Source organism: Rhinichthys klamathensis, unplaced genomic scaffold (genome assembly GCF_029890125.1).
Source record: "Rhinichthys klamathensis goyatoka isolate OS25496 unplaced genomic scaffold, OSU_Roscu_1.1 h1tg000094l_1, whole genome shotgun sequence".
NCBI lineage: Eukaryota > Metazoa > Chordata > Actinopteri > Cypriniformes > Leuciscidae > Rhinichthys > Rhinichthys klamathensis.
In genome coordinates, this window is record NW_026606633.1 from 2278962 (window position 1) to 2298624 (window position 19663).

The 19663-nt window shown below is 35.9% G+C and overlaps 1 protein-coding gene across 1 annotated transcript in view; it reads left to right on the forward strand.

Moving 5' to 3' along the window:
- Positions 1–2292: 2292 nt before the first annotated feature.
- Positions 2293–19663, forward strand: part of itpr3 (inositol 1,4,5-trisphosphate receptor, type 3) — a 32245-nt gene continuing 14874 nt past the window's right edge. Inside the window, exons 1-29 of the mRNA XM_056252406.1 lie at positions 2293–2702; positions 3724–3794; positions 4768–4889; positions 5091–5177; positions 7485–7643; positions 8959–9057; positions 9334–9417; positions 9643–9789; positions 10089–10184; positions 10281–10319; positions 10448–10587; positions 10700–10799; positions 11388–11548; positions 11683–11824; positions 11941–12102; positions 12302–12474; positions 14512–14631; positions 14713–14895; positions 15094–15345; positions 15960–16104; positions 16328–16472; positions 16814–17007; positions 17086–17206; positions 17745–17799; positions 17900–18065; positions 18364–18531; positions 18618–18695; positions 19305–19424; positions 19520–19642. Coding sequence (XP_056108381.1) covers positions 2611–2702; positions 3724–3794; positions 4768–4889; positions 5091–5177; positions 7485–7643; positions 8959–9057; positions 9334–9417; positions 9643–9789; positions 10089–10184; positions 10281–10319; positions 10448–10587; positions 10700–10799; positions 11388–11548; positions 11683–11824; positions 11941–12102; positions 12302–12474; positions 14512–14631; positions 14713–14895; positions 15094–15345; positions 15960–16104; positions 16328–16472; positions 16814–17007; positions 17086–17206; positions 17745–17799; positions 17900–18065; positions 18364–18531; positions 18618–18695; positions 19305–19424; positions 19520–19642 — 3744 coding nt within the window. The 5' untranslated portion in view covers positions 2293–2610. The remainder of the gene's footprint in view (positions 2703–3723; positions 3795–4767; positions 4890–5090; positions 5178–7484; positions 7644–8958; positions 9058–9333; positions 9418–9642; positions 9790–10088; positions 10185–10280; positions 10320–10447; positions 10588–10699; positions 10800–11387; positions 11549–11682; positions 11825–11940; positions 12103–12301; positions 12475–14511; positions 14632–14712; positions 14896–15093; positions 15346–15959; positions 16105–16327; positions 16473–16813; positions 17008–17085; positions 17207–17744; positions 17800–17899; positions 18066–18363; positions 18532–18617; positions 18696–19304; positions 19425–19519; positions 19643–19663) is intronic.

Consider the following 19663-nt stretch of genomic DNA (forward strand, 5'->3'; position numbering starts at 1 on the left):
AGCCACCGCAATACAAATCCAGCCACAATTGCATCCCATCTTTCCTGAATCTTGATTTGAATGCAAATTTGCCTGGACATCCATTTTGAATACGTAGAAACTCAGCTCAACATTTAGAGCAACTACATGTGCACTGCACAGATGTGATTTTGCATGTCGCAGATTTGTGTGTACCTTTTCTTACTGATGCCGGCGTTTTCCATTCGATTTGTGAATAATGATTTTATATACAACATACTGTGACCTTGTTTTCAAGCATTATTATAATTGAATGGAAAGATTGATTGCACCTTTCTCAGTTGTGAATCTAAAACCTCTCAGCATAAACCACAACACATCAACGTGTGAAACTCGCTTGATGCCTGATTATAGAGTAACTGTCAGTACGACATGTAAGTCCAAGAAAATACAGCTAAAGCATTAAATATTGATACTATTATATTCATGAAGCTTTTATTGTTACTATAGACAAAGAAATCAAACTGATATGACTAAACAATTACTGCAGAAGCTGAACTGACCTATCAAAATGATAACACATTTAGGTTGTGCATCCATGTATAAACCAGGTGCCCCTTGTATTGTGTTGCTAAATACCATGTTTTGTCTTATGAACTGAAACAGGAAATTTAGTTCTAGCTTTTAAAATGAGAGGTTGGGTGGGTCTGTTTTTATAGAGGCCTGTGCCTCCATTTGGAGTTCTCATTTGTCATCTATGCATAACACATAAATATAACTTTGTGTTTAATCTCAATCAACATGATATCTGTTAAAGAGATCTATCTACATAAATAGTTAATCAAATCTAATAAAACTCTTTTTATCTATTTATTTATTGTTGTATTGTGCCGAGAAATAAAATAAAAAATGCTACATGTACAAAATGATTTATGTATTTTTACTATTTTAACTAAAAATGACTTTTTATTTAAACCTACAACCACACATTAACCTGTTCGGTCATTTTCGACAGAAAATTTTTACGTTTTGTTTGTTAATTTTTTTTACTTCATCAGAATGGTTTAAAATTGGGTAAAGGTTTTGGCACTTTCAATGTAAATGGAAAAAAAAAAATTTATAAATGGAAATGATTCAAGAAGGTTAAATGGTCCTGAAGAAAATAGTCACACATGTAGTATAGGGGTAGACAATTGTGGAGAGGCTAGCAATAGCAGCTTTGAAAGCATCCCACCCTCCCTTCAGAGCACTCTCGGCACACCTCCTTCAAAACACATGAACGCACACCGCAGATTCTGCAAAGCGTCACGAGAGACAGTGTTAAATTGCCTCATATCTCAAACCACATAACATCACAATAATAATGAACGTAAACAACTTACAGAGCTCTTACTTGTACCACTTGACTGCTGCAGATTAATTTTACCGTTGATAGTGTTGACATAGAAACGCAAATCTGAGTCTGAGGACATGAACATCTCCGGGTAGAATGTCACATGTTGCCAACTCTCATAATTAAGGTTATGACATGGCGTGAACGCAGCATAAGCTCATTGTTTTGGTTCAGTTGGAAATATAAAAGGCGGCTGCTGTTTGATTTTGGCGCTTGGTGGCTGTCTGTCTGCATAGACATATGGAACGCGCTGATGACATGTGATGAAATACACATGTTTACAAACAGGACATCCTATCATTGCATTCGGACCAAATGCAATGATTGATTGGACGAACATTTTTTTGGTCCTGAGACATACAAAGATACAATATATGTAGGGTAAATGTTTTAAAATGTAGACCATTCTATTATTGATTGCTATCAGGATGTGAATAGAGTTTCAACCATTATAACAAAAAAGTGTTACCGGTATAGGCTACAATAAATTGCCTAGTACCCTACCTTTAAGTCTGTGCTTCAAAGCATTCAAGATTTACACAGTGTAAGTTTGAAATTTCATTTTCAGGTCTATATCAAAAAGTGGTTAGCTATAAATTGATCATACTATTCCATAAATATAATTTAGTACCATAAAAAAAACAATATCGATCTAAAATATAGTAGGTTACATTAATTTAGGCTAATTGAAATTTCCTAATAAAAAAAAAAATCGGTTATTTTTTAACAGCCACGCGAGCAGCACTAGAGGGTTACACGAACAATAATAACAATAATAGGCTATATAATAAATGTACAGCAGTCCCATTCATTGTTTTACTTGTTTCTCTTTCTGTCAAGTCCCTCGCTTGCAGTGTCGAGAGGGTGTTAGCGAGTTTCGCTCTCGTGTTCTGTATTCTTCCACGCGGTGCCCTCCCCTACAGGCGTGTTTTGACTTGACAAAGTTGCGCGTGCTTCCTGGTTTGAAGCATTATGACCTCGTCCTCAGGTACGCCGCAAAGTTCCAACAACAACTCACTTCTACTTGTCGGACCTCTGTGCTCTACATTCCCAGTGGCACATCCAACCAGGGATTAAACTTTTGCATTTTTTTTCCTTTGCGTGTTTCTCAACTCTACCGAGATGCATTTATACCTCAACTGTGGGTGAAGCTCGTGCCTACACCCGCTGTATCAGGAAGAGTCTGTAAGAAAAGTGTCCGGCTTCTTGAGAAGACCAAACTGAAGCATCCACACTGCAGCGTGCTTTAAATAGCAAAGATGTCTGATTCAGCGTCCAGTTTTCTGCATATAGGGGACATTGTCTCGCTGTATGCAGAAGGAACTGTCAATGGTTTTATAAGCACACTGGGGTAAGTGTCTTTCATTGATTTCTCTGTCTTCCTGCCTGCCTTCACCTCAGCCCAAGACCCTGCACCAAACACAGTTTTTATGTTCAGCTGACATGCAGTAAACCATAGCCATCAATTTGAAATTATTTCACATCAATCTATTTGTTTGTTAAATAAAATAGTAGTCTTGAGATTGCAAGCTTTGTTCTTTTTCTCTGCTAGTTGGTTGTACTGTGGCTTACTTATACACTTCGCTTTGATGTGTTTGAGTTTATGGTTTGCAAAGAGAAAGAGCTGCACACAGGTGTGCAGTTAAGTTAAAGAGTAAGTTAACAGCCTAGATTGTGAATCATATATATATATATAAAGCACAATTTTGAATTTAAATATACAATGAAGCCTGTTAGTCATGGAAAGGAAAAAAAAAAACTTGTTTAATGTTATTCTCGTTGTATGAACTTTTCAGCCCAAACCATTACTGTTGTTTTAATGTCAGGAGGAAATACCACCCCTGTTGTTTTGGATACAAGCCAGATGCAAGAACAAATAGATGGAGATAGAATGGAGCAGATGAAATAGATGGAGCATGCAGAAATGGCTCTCTGAAACCGCATTCAGAGGCGTCCAGGGTTTTTCCTTGGGCTATTTTAACCATTCTGTTTGATAGGCTCACTGAGTGTCTTATTGAACTGGCCTGGCAGCCTAAACATGTTTTAGCCTGTTTCTTAGAAACCCTCAAAGGCTGCTATAATTAGATGCAGGTTACCCTTGGGATATTGCCAAATATAATGGACATATAATAAAACTAGACCTTTAAAGCAACTTGGCAGAGCGTTTGGACTTTATCATTTAAAATATTTAGCAGGATGTCCTCCACAAGTGTCTAGAAACAAGGGCATTCACACTCCAGGCCAGGAATGAAGCTCTTTTAGAATTTGTGACCCATAATTCTTTATGACCACTGATATTGACTTGCCTCATAAAGGCTTTTGAAGAATTGTTTTATTGAGATGACTCTGTGCGTGTGTGTTTACCTTCCCAGACTGGTGGATGACCGTTGCGTTGTGGAGCCAGCTACTGGAGATCTAGACAACCCTCCCAAAAAATTCAGAGGTATTTTATATATATTTTTTTAAATAATCTTTCACACAGCTTAATGTACCTCTAGAATAATTATTGCATAACTCTTTGGAAGTCTTGATTCTGATTGGTCAGTTGCACATACAACCTTTGATTGATAGCTAGAAGTTTGAGGGGAAAAAAGAGTAAGACATGGTACATTTTAGCTAAATATGCTAGCTAACTTGTATCTATAAAAACTTAGATTGCAGATGAATAACAATAATGATATATAAAGGAATATTGTAATATTATTGCAGTGTTTTTCTTGTTGCTAGGCCATTTGTGTTGTGCGTGTAATGAGTTGACTATTTTTCAACTCGAATCAATATTTAATGTAGCCTGCATGTTTTATTTTGATACAATTTATAATGTACTTATATTATTATATAGTTTATTAAAATTTTGAATTAGCTTTTATTTTTATATTTTAAGTTTAGTTTAATTTTTTGTTATTTTATGTTCTATTTCACTGTAATTTATTTGTATTTTAGGTATAATAATTCTTGTACTTCAATTTATATTTATTCATTTCAATTAGCTGCCAAAGAAACATTTTAGTCATTGTAGTTTATGAACATTGCAGTCAGTCATTTTGTGAAATAAACCTCTTTGGTGTGATACAAGTTGTTTAGCAAGCTGCTATTTATACTGAATGTTGTACTATCTGGGTCAATGATGCAGAGAGATAACCTCTAACCATAACCTCTAACCATCGTTGATCTGATCTGCAGGTGATTCAAAAGTTTAGTTGAGATCAAATATGAATGAATACAAAATTATTTTTTCTCTTTTTCCTGTGAAAGTAAAATGTCAATATTCCTCTTGTTACTTTCCCCAAATTCTTCCCACAAGAACAGTGTCTACAAAGTGTTTTTGCAGATTGAATCACATTCTGCCAAAACAGCCACACATAAGAAATTAATTGGCTGATACAAATGTTATTTAATTGTTCTTTTTGATCTAGATTGCCTCTTTAAGGTTTATCCCATGAACCGATATTCTGCCCAGAAACAGTTCTGGAAGGCTAAACAGGCAAAGCATGAGAAGGATAAGATTGGAGATATGGTGCTTCTTCAGAAATTGCAAGTAAGTGACAAACAACTCTAATATATGTAGATCATGGAGCAGAACCTGCCTTTGGTTTTTAATTACAGCTGTAAGCAAAGAAGAATCTGATGAATTCAGTAGGTTTGCTTGGACGCATTACATATTTTGACATTTGAGCCTTCGAGCTGCTTGCAGTTCCTTGTTATTAATTTTTTTTAATTGGTTTTGCTCGTACCAAAGCATGCAGCTAATTTGGAACAAAAACAGAATGAGGCTGAAAACAAGAAGGTTCACGGGGACGTGGTAAAATATGGCAGCGTCATTCAGGTAGGAACTCACATTTGGTAAAAATTATACCTGTTAATTATCAGTCAGTGTGTTTGTAAAAAGTGTGAAAGTATGTTTTTCTCCATACATGGATACATTTCTTCAGGACATCATTACCCCATTTAATTATTATGGTAAAACTTTCAAAAACCAGGAGTTAAGCTCTATCAAACAGCAGTCTGGTCCAGATTGTCAGACCTAAGCTTAAAAGCATTTAAGCCCTTTTATAGAGTAGAATGTCAGAATTGTGCAATTATGTGCCATAAACCTTGTTTCTAGAAACAAAAGATTAGAAGTTATCCTAGTTACCCAAAGTAATCATGCATTTCATTCAAGATTCAAGGCGCACCACCAACTATGGACTCTAAAAAGAGTTATGTGACTTTGTAACTAAAAACCCCCCAAAGGTTCAAGTCCACATGCTTATGTGATATGATGCATTTTACAGTGGAAATAAGTACAGCTGGATTTAAATGTATGTATTGGGAATTGACTGGATCTTGCAAAGTGGTGGTCCGGATAAGAATGGGTCAGTGTATTTGTCTGGACATAGTGATGTATATAAGAGGAGCTGGGTTGGTAACGTCAGACGAAAAGTAAAGTCGTTTTGATGAAAGATTTGTTTTCTTCGGAATAGCATGCATCAATGAATTTTGCACAGTATGTGTATTAAAGGTCACTTTCGATTTTATGTTGACTTTTAAAGGCAAAAAAAGTAGAACTAACATGGCGAGTTTGTTAATGGAGTCACAACTATACCCGCACATCTTTATCTGAGTCAGAAAAGGCAAAAAGAAATGTGTTTCCTCCCTGTTAGTGACGTCAGTTACAGATAATGTGCCTACAGTTATGCCGCACTATAGGAAACCGGCCCTTTTCCTGATACTATAGGGTATCCTAAAATAAAAAAGAGCTTCCCATGCCCTGTGATTCCTGTGGGTTACAGCTTCTGCTCAGAAATCCAGCCAACACTCTTGTCTGCATAAGTTTGCCGTAATAAAAAAAAAACCATTATACTTCTGCATTTTTGCATGTTTTGACAGTTGTATCGACATCATTTTTATATAAATATGGTACTAGATAGATTATCCTATTCAAATCAATTTGATAAATGAGCTTAGTCAAAAGTAATCTAAAAGTTAGGGTAGATTATTTACAATTTGTAATCAATTACTGATTCCAAATAACATGACAAAAAATGTAGTTAATAAAGTAATTCATTTTATTACACATTTAAGGTAACTTTAGGTAACCTTTAGATAACTTTTGACCAAACTCACTTATCTCATTGAGCTATCCCGTTTGAGCTCAAATACTTTTTGTGGTCATCCTGTTTGAAATGAAGGATACAAACAGTGAGGTTTTTCAGATGTTCCATTGAGGTGTTCGCTCCATATTTACGATTCTTTGCTGCCATTAGCCAGTACCTACAACACTTTTGGATCCTTCACTGGAAACTGAATTTAACTCAATCCCGCCAAACATTTGAACATTTGAATTCTTGCACCTGGGAACTATACATGTCGACATTGTGATTAAAAGTTTGCTAAGAAGGATTTCCTACTTTTAAGCAACAAGGCGGTATTTCACGCTGGTCAAGAGTATCCGTAGCTGACTGGGAGTGGCTTTGAACGGCAACATAGCCAGTGTATTATGGGTGTTGAAGTTTTACTACCTATTTCCTACTTATTTGGCAAAAGAAAAGACATCAGCCCTTTTTCTCGGTTTTATATATTTAGGTAGCACATATAAAAAAAATTCAGCTTTTTACCACATAGACAGCCAAGTTTTATTCAAAGCTCATTTTGCCAGTGGTGAATTACTCCTTTAAGAATGAAATACCTCTGTAGTCAGTAGAAAGTGTTAAGTACTTTAAAGTGATCAGCTTTTTTTTACTGCCATCCAGCAGGCCCACAGTAGCAGAAGAGGTGGCACCATGCTGCAGCCTCAGCGTACCCATTCAAGATATTTGCAAAGATCTATTTTTAACAAAAAGGAAATACTTTCTTATTAATAAACTTTCTTACCGGTATTAATATACTTACAGCCACAAGAGGCTTGTTGTTGGCACAATGGTCTTGAGTGACATGCGTTTATAAAAAGTTGGCAACAATATGATTTAAGATACAAATGTTCTGTTCATTATTCAGTTTATTAATTATAATTATAACATTTTTTTCCAAGTAATATATTGTATTAGTGACAACTTGTGTGGCTCTCAAAATCCTGAACTGTCCATTTTGTATTTAATAAAAAGAGTATACAGAATAGAAATGTTTATTCTAATAAATGTCTATGTGTTTTCAGCTCCTACACATGAAGAGTAACAAGTATTTGACAGTGAATAAGCGTCTCCCAGCGTTGCTGGAGAAGAACGCTATGCGTGTCACTCTTGATGGGACTGGGAATGAGGGCTCCTGGCTTTTTATTCAGCCTTTCTGGAAACTCAGAGCTAATGGAGACAATGTAATTAACACATACATATACAATTTACTCTACAGTCACACAATATTAACAAGCTATACGGGTGAATCTCATGAAACTTGTCAAGAACATGTCTGGGTCATATTTTACCCCAAAATCTCATTCAAAAACCAAGACATTTGCATAAAGTTTTTTAGATCCATTAATATTTTTGCATTATGACATTATTTCCATTACTATAAGCCCTACCCACCACCGCTGTCTTGACTGTAATGCAAACAAATGATACACATAAAATAATATACCACTATAAAAATATATAAATTATTTAAATTAAGCATTTACAGTGGTTGGACAATGAAACTGAAACTAAAACACTGGCCAATATAGTGTTGGTGGTTTCACGCCTATATATTCCTGGTGACCAATCTTTACTGATTTTACCTTCCATCAGTAAGAGTAGAGTGTGAAGGTTAAATTAGCAGAACAATAGCACAGCTGTACATACAAATATTGCAATCCACTCAACATAATGAGAGACATATCAGAGTTCAAAAGAAGACAAATAGTTGGTGCCCATCTAGCGACAGAAAACGTTGTCTTCCACCAGCATCACATAGATACCCGGCCACTCTTCAGGAAAAGGAATGGCTCAAAATCCCTCTGGCCACCGTGATGGACTTGTATCTGTCATTCCCAAGACCAATTGATGCTGTATTTGCAGCAAAAGGAGCTACAGTACAGTACACCATACTAATACTGATTATCAAATGAAAATCTTAGAGAATAATGAGACTCAAAATAAATAAGCTGGATGCCTTTTAATCTGAATTTGAAGGGAATATGTACCTAATTGTCATGAAAATATCACAAATTCAATGCAAAAAAATCTCAATGATCTTTTCAAACAAGCTCCACTTTCTTTATGCAAAATATATATATATATATATATATATATATATATATATATATATATATATATATATATATATATATATAAAAATTTTTTTTGGGTGCAATATAACCATGACAAGCTTTTATAAGATTCACCTTTATACCTATATACCCAAACACCTATGTTCTTTAAAGGCATTCACCTGCACACCCAATTACATATCATAGTCTATACAAATATTGACACAAATACTCCATGCACATAGCCCACATACAAACTCACAAAGGTAAATGCATGCAAATGATCCTCTTGCAGGTTTACTGGGCTAATCCGTGTTTAAATGTTTGCAGATTGCTTCCCCCTTGTGTAAACTGATAGAGATGTACATATTTGCTTTTCAGATATCTGTGGCCATGACAGTCATATTAAGTCCCTCACTGAATCGTTTGTACTCCATTTCAGGTGGTAGTTGGAGATAAGGTGATCATGAATCCTGTAAATGCTGGACAGCCTCTCCATGCTAGTAGTTATGAGCTTCCTGATCACCCAGGGTGCAAAGAGGTGGGCATGTTCAAGAAAACGTGATCAGTTTGCCTTTCTTTGTCAACATGACTGTGAAGTAGACCGAGGGATTGTGGGTGATTGTAAGCAGTCCAGATGATTATTAGAAACATTTACTTGTGGTTTAACTTGAGACATGCTGTTGCAGCCATCTCCAACATGTATATGTTGTCTGAGATTAGTGATGGCTCTGTAAAGAAAAGTAAGAAAAATGAATAAGCTGAAATGAGTGCTGTGTGCCATTGTCTTTTTATAATGTAAGACTGCCACCTACAGATCAACTCAGTGAACAGCAACACCAGCTGGAAGATCAATCTGTTTATGATGTTCAGTGACCACAAAGATGAAGTCCTTAAGGGAGTAAGTGCAACGGACACATACAGACCTGTGCTGTAGTTAATCCACGCTGTTATTTTGCTGCTTTTAAAATAAATGCTATAGCATGTTCACATATGTGGGACCTTCAACTTTTGCATACATCGTAGCCACATTTGTATCAAGTTTTATGCTATATATCCAAAGCCAAGCCAGTTATGTTGACATTTCATAATAAAAGTCACGGATGACTGTTCTGTTCATGCATAGGGAGATGTGGTGAGACTCTTCCACGCAGAACAGGAGAAGTTTCTGACCTGCGATGAGTACAAGGCAAAGCTCCATGTGTTCCTGCGCACAACTCTGCGTCAGTCTGCTACTTCAGCCACCAGCTCCAATGCATTATGGGAGGTGGAGGTAAGACTAACCTCGTTCATTAATTTACCGTAGTAGATTTTCTGCATTTAATGGTAGGATTTAGATTTGGAAGTGGGTAGGGGCGGATACTCAAAATTATTTGTTATATTTAGTAATGTATTCAAAATAGATTCAAGTTAATTTAATAACTGTTTATTATTTTCTTGTGTTACGTGTAGACGTTGCAACGTATTATGTATTACGTTGCAATATGTTACGTGTAGAAGTCTGTTGTCTCAATCTTTTGGAAAGGTGCTTTCATAATGACATGATGATGATTGTTTGCTTGTTTGTTGTAGGTGGTTCACCATGATCCATGTCGTGGAGGAGCAGGACACTGGAACAGCCTCTACCGATTCAAACACTTGGCCACAGGAAATTATCTTGCTGCTGAGGTAAAACCCTTCACATTTATAGAAATCTTATATATGATTAAAAATAAAATTTTATTAAATATTAAAAAAATATTATTTAATTTATTTGTGTTGCAGGAGAACCCAGGCTACAAAGAAAACATCAATGATATAGAGGTTGGTAAATGGCATTTTCTGTATGAGTTGTTGCTATACGGCATGATAACACTGATGGAAAAAGCCTTCTGGTAAAACTTTAATCAGGAGTTGTTAAAAAATGTGTGTCACTGGTACTTTGTCCATAGGTGGACAGTAGCCGTATCAAGAGAAGCCTTGGAGAAAGGATAAAATACAAGCTTGTAGCAGTGCCTCATGGGAATGACATTGCCTCTCTGTTTGAGCTGGACCCCACCACACTGCAGAAGACTGATTCATTTGTGCCAAGGTTTTTCATTATATGCTTTACTTTCTCTCTCTATTTGTCTTGTTGCATTCTGTGGGTAGAAGGACATCTCTTGATTTACCCCCTAAATATTCATCTTCTCGACTGCCAACAGAAATTCTTATGTTCGATTCCGTCATCTGTGCACAAACACTTGGATCCAAAGCACCAACATTCCCATTGATATCGATGAGGAGAGGCCCATTCGATTAATGGTGAAAAACTATCTCAGTACCTACAGTACAATCTGTTTGACCCTAACTACTTCATGTCAAGAATTCTGTATATATTTACTGTATATCTGAAACATTTAATTCTGACTTCATTCATTAACTCAATTTTAAAACAGGTAGAATTAAAACATAAATCATTTGTTTTACTACAGCTTTCATTTTTATTATTTTATTAATTTTATTACACTACAGTTTAAAAGGTTGTTGTCAGTTAAATCTTTTTTTATTAATATATTTTAAAATGTAATTTATACATTTGTGACTTCAAAGCTAAATTTTCAGCAGTCATTACTCCAGTCTTCAGTGTCACATGATCCTTCAGAAATCATTCTAATATGCTGATTTGGTGCTCAAGTAAAATGTTTTATTATTTTTATTGTAGAAAACATCTGTGCTGCTTAATATTGTTTTGAAAACCGTCTTACATTTTTCACAGGATTCTTAAATGAATGGAAATTTCAAAAGAACAGCACTTATTTGCAATAGAAAACTTGTGTAGCATTATAAATTTCGTTACTGTCTGAATGCAAGGATGCATAATATATACTGTATGTCCTCTCCTCCTGCTAGCTGGGCACCTGCCCCACTAAAGAGGACAAAGAAGCCTTTGCCATCGTCTCTGTGCCAGTCATGGAGATTAGAGATCTAGACTTTGCGAATGATGCCAGCCTCATGTTGAGCACCGTAGTCGACAAGTTCAACTCTGGTTTTCCCAGTCCTAATGACAGAAGGTAGAGTTGACATGACACATACTGGAAGCACAAACCAGAATCTTAGCCTGAGATTTTAATGGTTGTGGATTTACTTTTTTAAACACTTGTAAAGTAAACCTGTTGTCAGAGATTTGTGTGTCCTCTGTGCACAGGTATGCCATTAAACTGCTGGAGGATGTGGTTTTCTTTGTCGTCGATCAGTCTAATAATGGCCAGCCTGCCCTGGAAGTGACGATGAACAAGGCCAACCGAGAGAGACAGAAACTTATGAGAGAGCAGAACATTCTTAAACAGGTCTGCTTTTCAACAATTTGAAATATATGGCGTGTCTACAGTTGAAACGTCTTGTTTAGTAAATTATCTAATGTTCATACTCCTCAAACCAATCTAGCGGTCTATTTTCTGCTTAGATATTTGGGATCATTAAAGCACCATTCAAACAGAGGGGCACCGAGCCTCCTCTGCTGACATTAGAGGAGTTGTCTGACCAGAAATACGCCCCCTATCAGTACATGCTCAGACTTTGCTACAGGGTGCTGCGTCACTCACAGGAAGACTATCGTAAGAATCAGGTACTCCAGTCCATACTAACAAAGTGGTTGTAACACATATATTATAAAAAGCAGTGATGTTGAATGTTTACATGGTTAAATGGCATTCAGACTTTCCGTCACACTAGAAAAAGCCACTAGACAGCATTCAAAGATGGGGATTTGATCAGCCAATATCTTTTTCTCATTTTATGAGACATTTTTCTCTTGTGACTTATAGGAGCACATAGCCAAGCAGTTTGGAATGATGCAGTCACAGATTGGCTATGATATTTTGGCTGAGGACACCATCACAGCCCTGCTACACAACAACCGCAAACTGCTGGAAAAACACATCACTAAAACCGAGGTGGAGACCTTTGTCAGTCTGGTCCGTAAGAACAGGGAGCCCAGGTTAGTGTTTCCATCAGATGAACCTACTTTGTAAGCAATTGATTGATGACACTGATTAAACACAGATTGCCACGAAAATTCTCCTTCTTTAAACCCTCCATTCAGGCACAATGAGGTAATAGGGAAAGGATTGAAGAGAGAGAGCAAAAAAATGTCCATGAGAAACAAAATTATGACTTCTTTTATTGGTATTTACCAAAGCAGTACATAATGGTACATTAAATGAATAGTAAAAATTACAGATTGTCTCAAATGAAACTTTTCGACAGCCCTCCCACTAAAAATTCCAAAATAGCATAAAACCAGTTTCCCACACCCTACATTCAAGGGGGAAAGGGAAAATAAACAAACAAACAAATATACATATACAATACCTCTCCCCAATATGTATCTTTCCTCTTCCCATTAGGTACATTTTTTTTTTAATAAACAATGTATGATTTTTCACTTTTAAAGTGCCCCATTATGCTTTTTCAAAATATTACCTTTTATGCAGTGTGTAATATAGCTGTTTGTGAATGTAAAAGATCAAAGTCCACGACAAATAAAGTTATAATCTCCTAAAAGGCCAATTTATTCTGAACTGCCAAAATGAGTCGTCAGTAATTTTACTTTGTGTTACATACCTACGTACCAATGTAACAGATTTGCCAGGCTATGGCCTTCATTGGGTGCCTGCGAACAACATCTACTTTGACCCACCCTCAAACACTTTAGTTGTAGCTGAGGCCTAGACGACTTTGGTTCGTGTTGTCGACATGTCGAGAAGACACTGTTTTCTGTGCCGCAAATCCACTTACAGAAAAAACTACGCTATCATTACTGTTTGTACTTTGTACATAAGCGCTGAGGAAGCCTCTGGAGCTGAAATTCAGATTTGGTAATAGGCGTTTTGTTACCGACATGCACTTTAAGCAGTTGACCAATCACAGACTGGGCCGTCTGACCAATCAAAGCAGAGTAGGCTGGCGGAAACCTTTAATGCTTTTAATGTAATCTATTGTAGGAGACCTCCAAAACAAAAATAGGAACCTTTAACCCTTAATGCCCTGAAGGCATTTTTAGAGTTGTGACATACACTAAGGTAAAGACTCATAACTCCAAATCTATTGCAAGGAGAGTGAAAAGGTAGGTATCGTTTGATAGAAAACATTTTAGGAAATTTTTTGGGAAAAATAATTCATTACATTTGAACATTCTCATGATGAGAAACTGCTGATAAAAGACAAAACAAAATTATTTATTATAATTTTACATATCTTTCTTATTTGACATGCAATAACTCAGGAAGGAAATAAGGTAGGAGGACAATTCTTTTTTTGGTAAAGTTCCCCTACATGTGAACTGCATCTGGATTAAATTTTGTGGTGATAGCATGAATGTAATCAAAATGAATTATGTTGATTTTGGACTCATTTTAATCCTGATAATCTGCTATAAATAATGACGTACATTTTCCAAGATAGGAGCATGTTTCATAAAGTTACGAGCGAAAACGTGACATAAAAGCCGCATCTGGTACAAGTACCAAGTATATCCAAGTACAAAAACTCGCTCAAGTTTAGTTATGCAATTATGCTTGTTTTATTCTACTCCGTGAGTCCTTTCATGACACATGACTATCTGAGCTCTATGATGTTTTTGACATATTACAGTACATAGTACAAAAAAAGTATTTAATAAATTATGAAAACATTTTTTTACTTTATTTATCAGCAAATAACTCAGCACTACTTAGGAGTTAATCAAATTGGCTGCATGCAGTGTAAAGTTCAGACTCTAAACTTTCAAACTTTTTTTTTTTGTAGCTAGGTGGCGTTTTAGAGGGACTACTCAACACTCGTTAAGAGTTGATCAAAATGCTAGATGCATGTTAGATGCATGCTTAGCAATTTGATTACAAATATTTGGGCGGTGGGGGGGAGCACTTCAGGTTTAAGGTGTTAAAATAGCATAATTGTGAGCACATGGATGACAAAATCTGGATGACAAGATCTGATTGCCTGTCTGTTACATGTTGTTTGTTTTGGTTTCCAGGTTTCTGGACTATCTGTCAGACTTGTGTGTATCCAATAATGTAGCGATCCCAGTTACTCAAGAGCTGATCTGTAAATGCGTGCTGGATCCCAAGAACCAGGATATTCTCATGAAAACCGAGTAAGTCTACAAAAAAACAACGACGTGTGTCTGTCTTGGGTTATGTGCTTGTGTGAATACTTTTTGTATGTGTTTGTGAAGGCGTCGAGCCGCCAAGGACACACAGCATACCTCTGAGTACATGGAAGAATTTGGAGAGGAGGATGAAGTTTGGCTGATCTGGTCTGAGAAGGAAAATAAGACCCATGAGAAGAGCATACGACAGCTTGCCCAAGAGGCCCGCCAAGGGAATGTGCATGACGAAAATTTGCTGACATATTACAGGTACTTGAGAAGGGAAATAACTACTTCTGTCAATAAAACATTTTTTAACTGATTGTACTATATAAAAATTGACAGCCGTGGAAATAACAGAAAAAATATATAATTTTTAATTATAACAGCATTGCTGGACAATTATTGTAAAAAAAATGATCTTCTGCTTACATCCATACAAATTGTTTTAATGTTTTTTTTTCCCAGGTATCAGCTCAAACTATTTGCACGAATGTGTTTCGATCGTCAGTATTTGGCCATAGATGAGATCTCAAAGCAGCTGGATGTGGAGCTGATTTCCCTCTGTATGATGGATGAGGCTCTTCCCTTTGACCTACGGGCGTCTTTCTGTAGACTCATGCTACATGCACACGTCGACCGTGACCCTCAGGAGCTTGTGACACCCATAAAGTTTGCTCGCTTGTGGGCCGAGATGCCCACCTCTATCAGCATCAAAGAGTGCGTTCACATACCCACACAATCACATTATATATGACTTGCTATTGTGTATTTTTTTTAAAGCATACTTTTAGTCTCTTATGCTTACCGAGATTGCATTTATCTGATCAAAATGACAGTAAAAATAGTAATATTGTGAAATATTATTACGTTTTAAAATAAATAATGTTTTAAAATGTAATTTATTCCTTTGATGGTGATTTTTCAGCATCATTACTCCAGTCTTCAGTGTCAAATTATCCTTCAGAAATAATTCTAATATGCTGATTTGCTGCTCAAGAAACATTTCTTATTATTATCTTATTATTCTTATTACTACTGAAAACAGTAGTCCTGCTTAATATTTTAGTGGAAACTGTGATACATTATTTTCAGGAATTTTAAATGAATAGAAAGTTCAAAAGAACAGCATTTATTTGAAATGGAAATCTTTTGTAACAATGTAAGTCTTTATTGTCACTTTTGATCAATTTAATGCATCCTTGCGGAATAAAAGTATCAATTTCTTTTAAACTTTTGAACGGTAGGGTATGCAAAGACATTTTTTTTATTGCATTATTCATTATTTAAACAATGAAAGGTCTAATCATGCTGTTTGCTGTTTTATGTTATAGTTATGACTCTCACCTGGACTACTCACGAGACAATAAAAAGAACAAGTTTGCCAATACAATGGCTTTTATGGAAGAGTACCTCAACAATGTTCTCATTGATGACCTGCCTTTTGCCAATGAGGAGAAAAACAAGCTAACATATGAGGTACAGTTGCATATTGTTATTAAAATGAATTGTCAAGATTACACAAGTGGTGCTCACCTCACTGCAAAGCAAAATGACCTCCAGCTCCCCCTCTCTGGATGTAAGCTGGATGTCAAGCGCCTTGCAGATGATAAACTGCCTGTGAAACGTGTATATGTTACATATTTGACACTAATATTTCCAAATCACATTCACATATTTGCTTTATTTACATTGTTTGTAGGTGGTGAGCTTGGCAAGACATCTCATCTACTTTGGGTTCTACAGTTTTTTTGAGCTCCTGAGGTTAACTCGTACTCTTCTGGGAATCATAGACTGCACTCCAAGTAATGCTACGATCAACCCACAGTTTAGTGAGGATGCCAGTGGTTAGTATTCAAGAACAAGAAAACAATTCAATATCTTGTGTGGTTCAGATTAACACAAGGCTTCAGATGACGACTAAAATGGTCACTTTTTTAAAATGTAGAAAATAAATAAAATAATATATATTTTTAATTATTTTACAAAAAAAAAACCCTAAAATAATGATTAGCTAAAGTGCATTGTTATTGAAGTTATATAATTTATCTCCTAAAGTTAAATTTTAAGCTCCATATTCTTTTTTTTTTTTCGAGTGAATAAATTGATCACTTTGTGTTGTATTCGCAATGACAGAATTAAACTTGCTAGAATTCCAGTGTTAAAATTCTTGAATCATTCTTCCTAGGTAAGAACGTCAGGCGCTCTATTCATGGGATGGGTCAGATGATGTCCACCATGGTGCTAAACAGGAAGCCGTCCCTTTTCTCCGCCCCTGGTCGCCCTGGTGCCCTAGACAGCCAGGCTGGCAGTAAAGATAGCATTGACACACAGGACATAACTGTCATGGACACCAAACTGAAGATCTTGGAGATATTACAGGTAGATGTTGTCGAAGAAGGTGGCAACAGCTTTGTGCTGTCAGTGCTGGCAAGATCTAAAACTTCTGGTTTTGTGCAGTTCATCCTCAGCGTGCGCCTGGACTATCGGCTTTCCTTTCTACTCTCCGTCTTCAAGAAGGAGTTTGTGGATGTCTATCCAATGGGTGATGCGGATGCAACACATCATACGGAGCAACAGGGTAACTGATGTGCAGACAAATATACCAAATGAAACTGTTGGATGAATGTCAGAACATACCTGCTAGTCAGATAACATATAAATATAATCAATTAACAATCTATAAAATAACATCATAATCAAATAACAACATAGCAACAATTCTTCCATTTCTTCTGTGAACTAATCCCTCTATTCTATTTTTCATTGTTGTGTTTGTCTCAGAGCTTCGTTCTGGTGAGAGAGTGGCAATGTTTCATAATTTCTTGATTCTTAAAATGAATTCCTTAAAGATGAAGTGTGGAATTGTTTTTTTGATGTTAAAATACTTTCTCCTGTCACTTAATATGCAAGACATCTATTAGTTTGTATTTTGGAAAAATTATTTGACATTTGTAGTTCCATTTGTTAATGCTAGTGGCGCAGAAATAACACACTTCCCCTTTAATGGAAGACCATTTTAAATCATATTAAATTTAGATTAGTAGTAGTCATACTTGAATTTGCTTTCTAATTGTGCGTTCTAATTATTTTTTAATTTTTTTTAAATACTTTAACAGTTACCATCAACCTCCAGCACATTGGAGAGCAGGCAGAGGCCATGTTTGGAATTGGGTGTGTTAATGAACAATTAATTATATTTCCACATTACAGTTCATCATAGTTAATACAGTGCTTGTGACCTATGACCTCTCATTGTCCTCTGACCGTACAGTAAAGGAAACAGCATTCTGGAAGTGGACGATGAAGGGGGGCGAATGTTTCTGCGTGTTCTGATCCACCTCATTATGCACGACTACCCTCCGTTGGTTTCTGGGGCCTTGCAGTTGCTCTTCAAGCATTTCAGTCAAAGACAAGAAGTCCTCCACACCTTTAAACAGGTAGAGTGTACAGCCCACTCAAACATATACAAACAACTTGCTTTTATTGGTAAAAAGATGTCCCTAGACCCCCTCAGGTCAAACATCTGCAGGTAAAGCCTATTCCCAGATGTGCAACCATCAGTACCATACAATTCACATTTTATGTGCCAAATACAATTCCAGTGCCACAAAAGTAAAAAAAAAAAACTTTTTAAAGTGGTTGAAACACAATCAGTTTTTAAGATCAAAATTGCTGATGTCAGTTTATTGATTTATTGATAATGTCAGATTATCCTGCTATGTTTGTTCTCTTCAGGTCCAGCTCCTCATTTCAACTCAGGATGTTGACAACTTCAAACACATAAAACGAGATCTGGATCTTCTGCGCACCATGGTGGAGAAGTCTGAGCTTTGGGTCATTAAAAAAGGTAGTTCTGGGGGAGATGGGAAGAAAGACAAGAAAGACAAAAAAGAGGCTGCACCGGTGAGTCATGCACTGGGGTATGTGGGATTGTGTATAATAGAATAATTAGGTGAAAGAGGCTCATTTTTCTTTTCTTTTTCATCCAGGTGTCTCCAGACGAGGAGACCGATACTAAGAAACAGAAGGTTGAAAAGAGCAATGAAAGCTACCAGAATGTCAAAGAGGTAACGTTCTCGGTTTATTTCTCTGTTACAAAAGATTAATATCTCAAATAAATGCTTGTTCTTTTTAACTTTCTATTCATCAAAGAATCCTTAAAAAACGTATCATGATTTCCACAAAAATATTAAGCAGCACAACTGTTTCCAACATTGATAATAATAAGCAGCATATTAGAACAATTTCAGAAGGATCATGTGACACTAAAGACTGGAGTAATGGCAGCTGAAATTCAGCTTAAAATTAGAATAAATCACATTTAAAAATATATTAAAATAGTGAAAAGTTTTTTGAAATTGTAATAATATTTCACAATATTACTTTATTTATTTATTTATTTTTACTGATCAAATAAATGCAGCCTTGGTCAGGATAAGAGACTTCTTTCATAAACATTGGAATAATTTACATACCCCAAACTTTATATTATATTATATTATATTATATTATATTATATTATATTATATTATATTATATTATATTATATTATATTATATTATATTATATTATTTAATATACTGTATATATAAATGAGTATGCAAAATAATGGCATAGATGGATGGAAATTTGTTAAATGAACAAACCAATATTTAAATCTTCTATCTGATCTCCAGATTCTAGAGCGTTTGAATAAAATGTGCAGTTCAGGTGTATTTAAGAAGCAACAAAGGCTGTTGAAGAACATGGGCGCCCACAAAGTTATGCTGGACTTGTTGCAGATCTCCTATGATCGGGTTTGTGGTCTTTTTAAAGCATATAAAAGCTGTAGTAGATCTTAAGCAAGGTCTTGATATTGTCCCTAAACACCTGATTTTCTTTCTGTTAACAGAATGATACCAAAATGCAGGAGATCATCAAGTATACTCATATTTTCCTGCAGAAGTTCTGCACAGGGAATCTGGAGAATCAGACTCTCCTCCATAAACACCTCAACCTCTTTCTCACACCTGGGGTGAGTGAAAAGTATAGAGGA